This window comes from Neomonachus schauinslandi, chromosome 10 (genome assembly GCF_002201575.2).
Source record: "Neomonachus schauinslandi chromosome 10, ASM220157v2, whole genome shotgun sequence".
Classification (NCBI taxonomy): domain Eukaryota; kingdom Metazoa; phylum Chordata; class Mammalia; order Carnivora; family Phocidae; genus Neomonachus; species Neomonachus schauinslandi.
In genome coordinates this window covers 114,757,775-114,766,714 of record NC_058412.1, presented here as the reverse complement: position 1 = coordinate 114,766,714, position 8,940 = coordinate 114,757,775, and the positions used below count along the sequence as shown (strand labels likewise).

The 8,940-nt window shown below is 43.7% G+C and overlaps 1 protein-coding gene across 1 annotated transcript in view; it reads right to left on the bottom strand.

Annotated features, from left to right (window-relative positions):
* MMP24 (matrix metallopeptidase 24) overlaps positions 1-7,253 on the bottom strand; it is a 45,273-nt gene extending 38,020 nt beyond the window's left edge. The window contains exons 1-2 of the mRNA XM_021689303.1: positions 7,238-7,253; positions 6,343-6,371 (exon numbers count right to left, since the gene is read on the bottom strand). Coding sequence (XP_021544978.1) covers positions 6,343-6,371; positions 7,238-7,253 — 45 coding nt within the window. The remainder of the gene's footprint in view (positions 1-6,342; positions 6,372-7,237) is intronic.
* Positions 7,254-8,940: the final 1,687 nt, after the last annotated feature.

Below are 8,940 nucleotides of genomic sequence, written 5' to 3'. Positions count from 1 at the left end.
GTCTTCGCCGCCGCCGCCGTCTCGGCCGCCAGCGCGCCCCCGCCTCCGCGCGCCCCGCCCCAGCGGGGGGCGGCCAGGGGCACCGGGGCAGCACCCGCGCCGGACTGCGGGGGCGGCGGCTCCGGGCTAGTCCTGGGGCACTGGCCGGGGAGCGGTGCCAGGGAGGGGTTCTCAGCGGCCCGAAGCACAGCTCCGGAGGGAGGGTCCGAAGGGGTGGCCCTGGAGGCGGGGGTCTGGGGGCAGCCCTGAGGGAGGGGGAAGAGGCTAAACTGAATAGTCGCAGAGGTAGAACCACGCGATGGTTCCGGGGGAGGTATACTGGGTTGGGGGTCCGAAGCCAAAAGACTAGCCCTGAGGGACGGAGTCTGAGGAGGTGGCACTGGAGGAGGGGGGTCTGGGAGACAGCACTGGGGGGGGGGACGGAGAAGCCGCTCTGGAGTAACGGCGGGGGGCTAAGGGGGGCGGTGGCCCTGGAGGAGAGGGTCTGAGAGGGCGGCCTTGGAGAAAGGAGGGCAGGGAGGGTGGGAAAGGGAGGAATAGATTTGAGGAGTGTTTTGGGGGAGCAGCCCTGGGAGACATTACGTGAAATTAAGGTGAAGCTCATTCTCTAGACGCCCCCCTTAGTTGGAGAGAGATCAACCAGTTGGGAAGATCATCTTTCATCCAAAACAACCCATATGTATTGAACACTTTCTATATATATGTGGGGTTCTGGGCTACTTGGGACTTAAAAAGAAAAAAGAAAAAGGAGGCTGATTCCCTGAAGTGTAGAGGTTTACAGCTTGGTGTGCAAACGTGAAATACAGGGCAGCAAAGGCCAAGTGTCAAAAAGGATACAGACAGGTGCTCCGGGGGTCAGGACAGCCTTGATGGGGGACAGGTGAAGTCAGGACAGGTGTTATGGAGGGGGTGGGGGACTCTAGCTAGGCCTTGAGGAAAGGCTGGATTTAAATAAGGGAAGGGGGATGGAGAGGGCATGTCAGGTAGGAAGATGGGGTGTACAGGATGTGGTTGGGGCAGTAGATCCATTCTCTGGAGCATAGGGATCCTACAGGAAAGTGCTGGGGGAGTGAAGGAAGCAGAAGACTGTGAGTTTCAGGATATTAATGAATTTGGGAGGGGAAATGGGGGTGGTGGCATTTGAAGGCTCTTTTAAGCAGGATGGCGTGTGGAAAATGGTGTTTTGTGGTTACCTGGTAATTTGGAGGTGTGGAAAGGGAACAAGCTTAGGAATCAGACTTACATTCATAAATTGGCTCTGTTCCATTTTTACAAAATGATGTTGGTATTAATGCATAAGGTTGCTCTAAAGATGATGTGCTTGGCACTTAATAAATGTTCCATATTAGTTCTCCTTCCAGTGTACAGAATAGTGACCAGAGGAAGCAGAGAAATTAGTTGGAGATTATTACAATAGTCTAGGTATAAAGAAATAATGATGACAATAATAGTGAACACTTATTAAATGCCTAGTTTGTATCAAACATTGGGCTAAGCCCTTTACTGTGTTATATCTCATTTAATCCTCATAAATAAACCCTGTGAAACAGATACTATTATTACCCCCAATTTAGAATAGGGAAGCAGAGGCTCTGAATAAGTTTGCCAAATATGCACGATTCATAAGTGGCGGAGTGGGAAGCAACCTGACCTCAGAACACATTTTTTTTTTCTAAGATAGGGTTGGGGGGAGAGATTTAAGAGACATTGGGCCAAAAAGAAGGAAAGGAGTTTGGAGTGATGACAAGTCCAGGAAGATGGATTGTAGTGTCTTCACAGAGATGGAGTGTCATAAGGACAAAGATGACAAAGAGTTTTAGGCTTGCTGAGGCCGCAGTGACCGTAAGATCCCTGAGATGGATATAGGAATGAGTTCAGTAGAGGGTGGAGAATGGACATTTTAGAAACCTCGAGGTCAATGTGATATTTGAAACTGAAAGATTGGAGTGGAAAAAGCAAAACTTCAGGCCCTGTGTTGAGACATACATATTCAGTCTAAAGAGTGCTCAAAAGATTGAGCAATCAGGGTCATAGGGTATATAGGAAAGGGCAGGAACATTTCAAGATGAAGAGGGCTTGGCAGTATCAAGGAGATCACAGAGATTGAAGACTGAATACACACCACTGAATTTCCTGCTCACAGTCTAGCAGGGAGATAGGGACATAGCTAGTCACATGGTTTCATGCTAAATTATGACAGAGATGGGAGGGAAGTGTTACGGAAACATTGAGGAAAGAGCAACAAATTAGCCAATGTCGGAAGCTTGGGAGAGGGTGCATTCCAGCAGGAAATAGTAAATTCAAATCAGATATCAAGGATGGTGGACAAGGGTGGCAGTAGGTAATTAATGATAAAGAAGGAAGAGATTGGTATAAACAAATGGATGCTTATAGAATATAACCCTAAGGTAGGTCCCTAGTAGAGAAGGTCTAGAGACCATTGTGAAGCCAGCCCAAGAGGAGGTTTGGAGGCTTTAGAGTAACACTGTCAGATGAACTCACCAGGGCACAGATTTCTCTTTTCCCTTCTTTCATGGAAAAGGCATGGAACTTAGAGCCAGATACCTGGATCCAATATTGGTTGTCACTAATTTGTAGTGCACCTTTGGGCAAGTCATTTAATCTCTTTGAGCCTCAGTTTCCTCATTTGTAAAGTAAAACAATGACCCTGCCCTCTCCGCTTCATTAGATGGACCACACAAATGGTTGAGATTCACTTCGTAAACTATATAGTCAACTGAGCAGATGTTAGGAGAAACTTGGGTATTGATAATCTCATCAGGACGCATTATGCCAATACCAGAGCTTGCCGTAAGGCAACTGGATCCCTTCTCCCTTCACCTCCTCTCTTATTTCTTTATTCAACAAATATTTATTAAGTATCTTTTGGGTGCTAGCTGGGCTGGGATATAAAGATTAGGTTACAGTTGCCTCCTTTAGAAAGATAATCAACTGGGGAGATAGACACATATAGATAGAAGGAAGATAGCATAATACGTGCTATAAAAGAAAAGATTTTTTTTTTTAAGATTTTATTTATTTTGTGACAGAGAGAGAGACAGCGAGAGGAGGAACACAAGCAGGGGGAGTGGGAGAGGGAGAAGCAGGCTTCCTGCAGAGCAGGGAGCCCGATGTAGGGCTCGATCCCAGGACCCCGGGATCCTGACCTGAGCCGAAGGCAGACAATTAACGACTGAGCCACCCAGGTGCCCCTATAAAAGAAAAGTTTTATGAAAGTAGAGAGGAGGGAACAACTAATTGTCTAGAGGTGGCAGGAGGGGAGATGGGCCTTGAAGGACCAGCAGGAATTTACTCTGTAGAGTGCAAAAAAGGAACTGTATATCCACAGGTACAGATAAATATGAATGCCACGCTAAGGAGTTTGGACTTCAAGTTCTAAGCCAACAACTCTTGGAGTGTGGTTGAGACCCTTTCAGGGGGTCTGTGAGATCAAAACTATTTTCTTAACAATACTAAGCTTTGTTTGTCCTTTTAACTCTCATTCCCTCATGAGTGGATGGTGTGGCTTTTCTGAGGCTTCACAACAGATTGCAGAAGTAGACATGAGAATACAATTATCTTCTATTGAGTCAGATGATAAACAGGTTGTCAAAGTGTAAAGCAGGGGCGTCTGGGTAGTTCAGTTGGTTAAGCCTCCAACTTTTGATTTCAGCTCAGGTCATGATCTTGAGGTCCTGGGATCAAGCCCCACATGATGCTTAGTGCAGAGCCTGCTTGCCCCTCTCCCTCTGCTCCTTCCTGCACTTGCAGTTTCTCTCGCTAAAAATAAATAAATAAATAAATAAATAAATAAATAATGTAAAGCAATACCACTTTTCTCACTAATTTTTTTGAAATCATAACCATTTTTCATAAAAGTGTTATTTATGTTAACTGATTTATTGTTATTTGAAACAAATTAATATGTAAATATTTAAAAATTTCTCAGCTTTGATTTCTAGTGGTAATGACCAATAGATATAATTCACATAAACACAAGCTCTCTGGAGTCCTCAATAATTTTTAAGAGTGTAAAGGAGCGGGGCGCCTGGGTGGCTCAGTTGGTTGAACCACTGCCTTCGGCTCAGGTCATGATTCCAGAGTCCTCGGATTGAACCCCGCATCGGGCTCCCTGCTCATGCAGGAAGCCTGCTTCTCCCTCTGCCTACTGCTCCCCCTGCTTGTGCTCTTTCTCTCTTTCTCTCTCTCTGTGTCAAATAAATAAATAAAATCTTAAAAAAAAAAAAAAGAGTGTAAAGGAGGGGCGCCTGGGTGGCTCAGTCGTTAAGCGTCTAACTTCGGCTCAGGTCATGATCCTGGGGTCCTGAGACTGAGCCTTACGTCAGGCTCCCTGCTCAGCGGGAAGCCTGCTTCTCCTTCTCCCACTCCCCCTGCTTGTGTTCCCTCTCTCGCTGTGTCTCTCTCTGTCAAATAAATAAATAAAATCTTTTTTTAAAAAAAAGAGAGTATAAAGGAGATCCTGAGACTAAAAGGTTTGAGAACCCTGTTCTGAGCAGCTGGACCTCACCGAAGGGGTTTGAATAAAGGAGTGACATGATAACATTTCAAAAAATTGTTCAACAAATATTTATTAAACACCTTGATGTGCCCAGCACGATTTGAGGTACTGGGATAGAGCAGTAAACAAATCAAACTCCCTGCTTTCACAGAATTTACATTATACTGGTGTGACAGACGGCAAACAAAATAATTAATGTATATGGTATATTAGATAGTGATAGCTGTTGAGAAAAGCCAGGAACTAGGATATGAAAGCTGAAAGGTGTGTGTGTGTGTGCATGTGATTTTGGATAGGGTCACCAGGGAAGGTCTCAGTAAGAAAGTAAGTTTTCAGTAAAGGCCTGAAGGAATAAGGGAGTGGACTCTGCAGGTATCTGGGAGAAATGAATTCAGGCAGAGGGAAGAGCAAGGGGAAAAGTTCTGAAGCAAGAGCATGCCTGGCAGGTTTGAGGAACAACATGGAGGACCAGTGTGGTTGGAGTGGAAGAAGGGCGAGAGTATTAGGAGAGGAAGGTTATGGAGGGGAGGTACATTTCTTGAGATAAAAAAGCCAATGGAAGATTTTGAGAATAGAAGAGACATCTTCGGACTTACCTTTAACAGAATCACTTTGGTTGTTGCACTCTGAGCAGGTTGAAAGGCCATAGGCAGGAAGTCTAACTAGGCGGCCATTGCAGTAATCCTGATGCAGGATGATGGTGGCTTGGACCAAGGTCCAAGCAGGGATGGGAGATGTAGTTGGATTCTCGATAGATTTTGAAAGTAGAGTTGACAGAACGTGACAATGGATGGATATGAGGTATGAGGAAAAAAGAAGAGTCAAACGACACCAAACATTTGAGTAACTACAAGAGTGGAGTCGCTGTTGTCTGACACAAAGAAGGCCACAGGAAGGACAGGTTTGAAGAGAACTATCAAGAGCTTGGTTTGGGACATGTTAAGTGGGAGATGTCTATTAAACACCCAAGTGGATGTGGCAAGTAGATGGTTTCATATGTGGGTCTGACTTCAAGAAAGAGGTCTAGACTGGAATATGAATTGGGGGGTTCTCAGAAAAAAAGATAGGATTTAAAAGCCGAAGGATCAGCCACAATTACTCAGGAGATGAATGTTGGTGGAAAGGAAGTTTTGATGACTCCATCCCAGGGGCAAATCTAATATGTTGAGGTTGGGAAAATGAAAAGGAATCAAAAAGACACTGGGAAGGAAGAGACAAAAGAAGAAAACCAGAATTGTGAGAAATCCTGGAGACTAAGTGAAGAAAGTGTTTTAAGGAAAAGAGAGTAATCAACTATACTAAATGCTGCTTACAGATTATCATACGAAGATTAAGAAACAGTCATTGGATTGACCAATGTGGAGCAATTGGTGATCTTGAGATGAGCAGTTTTGGTGGTTTGTAGGGGGTCAAACATCTGGTTGGAATAAGTCCAAGAGGGCATAGTAGAGGAATTGAAAATGTTGAGTACATACACCCTTTCCGAGGAATTTTGCTATAAAGGGAAGGAGAATGTGTGGCAGCTGCAGGAGGATGTAGAGTCAAAAGAGGGTTGTTTTTGTTTGTTTTCCTGATGGGAAGAATAATGTTTATAAGCTGACCTAGAACGATCCAGTGGAGTGGGGAAAATTGCTGCTGCAGGAGAGAGTGGGAGAATGCAGAAACAATGTCCACAAGAATGCAAGTGTGCAAACAGAGAGGCTGACTGTGAGGAGAATTCATCCACAGGAAGAGGGAAGGAGAGGGCCTTTAGGAGTGTAAATTTAGTACCAGTGTGGACAAGAGATTAGAGGGGAACTTGCATTTATTTGTTGGTTACTTACTTTTTGTCCAGCAGGTGGGGGATGCTTCCCTCACAACACTCCTCCTATACAAGGGAGGTGAGTTATAAGGCTACTGCAACTAAAGTTCCTGAAACCCCAAGACTCTGTGCTCTTTATGCTCCCATGGAACTTTGTCTGTTTCTAGATCCCGTTGCTGATATCAGAATGCCTTCTATTCGATGACAAAGATTCTTTGCTTGACCAAATTGTAGTCAGGCTTCTCAACCTTCTCCTAGGCCCATCTGTGTGCACTTGTAAAAATCTTGTAAAAATCTAGTCTTAGCGGGGTGCCTGGGTGGCTCAGTTGGTTAAGCGTCTGCCTTCGGCTCAGGTCATGATCCTGGAGTCCCAGGATAGAGTCCCACATTGGGCTTCCTGTTCAGTGGGGCGTCTGCTTCTTCCTCTGACCCTGCCCCCTCTCATGCACTCTTTCTCACTCTCTCTCAAATACATAAAATCTTCTTTAAAAAAATCTGGTCTTAGCAAGAACTTTGCTAACTCAATTTATCCAGAAACCCTCCCCCTTCACTATCTGATCACCTTGCTATCTGATTAGGTCCCTCATCCTCCACTGTCTCCCCAATGATGCCTGATTACCCTGGCCTGTCTTCAGCAAGAATCCTGGTAGGTCTGCTTAGCCAGAATCCCCCTGACCCCTGATGTTTCTTCTTAGTAATTTTCTATCACTTGACCCTCGCTCTGTTCCTTGACTATAAATCCCCCCCCCCCCTTTGCTCATGCTGTATTCATAACTGAGCCTAATTTCTCTCCCCCACTGCAAAATTCCATTGCGGTAGACCCTATACCTATGGTGATCTTCCCCCTCCCATGAATAAAGTCTTCCCTAAGTGTCATTGAATTTTTTTTCTTTAACAATGGGTAGGAAGAAACTAACCTGCTAGCTCAACCATAGGGTAGAGATCCTTGCTTCTCATAAAGACAGGAAACAGTTGAGCAGCCCTTGGTGCTGGAGTGCCTTAGACCTGAAGCCAGACAAATTTACCCAAAAGATAAAGACAAAAAGAAAATACAGGAATAGAAAAAAGTGAAGTTCTCATTTGGGATCTGAAAGGAAATATAGACAGGAGGCTGGAGAGCACCATCCAGCTCAGGGAGTCTCCTTGATTTCTCTCCTTCCTCTGAATTCCCACTATGGCAGCTAACATATAATGAGGGCTTATTACACACAGCACAATTTATCTACGTTATATCCCTTAATCCTCACAACTGTCCTATGATGTGGAGTCTAAGGAAAGGGTGAGAAGAAAAGTGATTTACCCAATGACACACCCAGAAAACAGCCAAACCAGGGAAAAACCCCAAATGTCTGACATAAAACCTTATGTCCTTAACTCTTTGTACATTTGCTCATTCATTAATTACCTCAGAAATTCTATAAACATTACTAAGCCATTCTGGAAAGTACTGGGGTGAGTAAGACAGTGTTCAGGTAAAACAGTGAAGACTTGAGCACATATAAGATGTGACAAATAACCACAACACATTAAAACCTCCTATAGGATTTCACAAGGAGGCGAGGTCACTCTGGCTGGAAAAAATCACAGAGCTCAAGGAAAGCTTCACAAAGGAAGTAGCATTTGAGATGAGCCTATATAAGCAGATGATGTTTTTTACACTAAATGTTTTACCTGCAATATATGTTGCTCATTACCATGCATAAGCAATGGAAGACTGTGCGAAATTTTAACTGGCAGAGATGGGAAGGTAGAGGCGTGGAGGAAAGAAAGGGTCTGATTGTTCAGAATGTACAGAAGCCCCAGTTCAATTCCCCACTTCTGTCTCAACATCCAGCCTCAAATCCAATGACTTAGGGGTATTTTCCCCTTAGATTTTCCCCTTATGAATGTATTCAGAATCATGTATATTCAGTGAAACCCTATGAGGCCATTAAAAAAAATGAATTACTTAATGAACTGATAGGAAATTTTTTCCAAAATGTAATCTTAAATGAAAAAAAAATTATTAAAAATTATTTGTGTGATAATGGGGAACAAATTGTGTGCCCTGGCCTGTTTATGTGTAAAATATGGAAGGATCTCCAGGGCGCTGAGAACAGTAATTGCTTTCCTGGAGGGGAACTATGTGGCAGGGGGACAGGATGACAGGGAGATTTGTCACTGTCTACATTTTTGTGTCCTTTGACTTTTTAACTATGTGGGTGGATTATCTATTAGAAAAATAAACAAATATGAATTGAACTTTTTTTTGCTTTTTTTTTTTTTTCAAGATTTTTATTCATTTGTCAGAGAGAGAGAGCACAAGCAGGGTTACTTTTTAAAAAGTAACTGTAATAGTCTCTAAAGGCCATTCCCTGAAAAAGGGCATATATTGTAATATGAAGGTAGAAGGAAAAGCGGTTCACTTAGGTGGGCAGTCTCAAAACTTTAGGCCTTAATTTGCATGGCAAAAATTTTATATATCTATATATATATAGTAAATAAACAAACAATAGAACAGGTAATATATTTATTATTACTTTTTTTTTTTAAGATTTTATTTATTTATTTGGCAGAGAGAGACAAAGCGAGAGAGGGAACACAAACAGGGGGAGTGGGAGAGGGAGAAGCAGGCATCCCG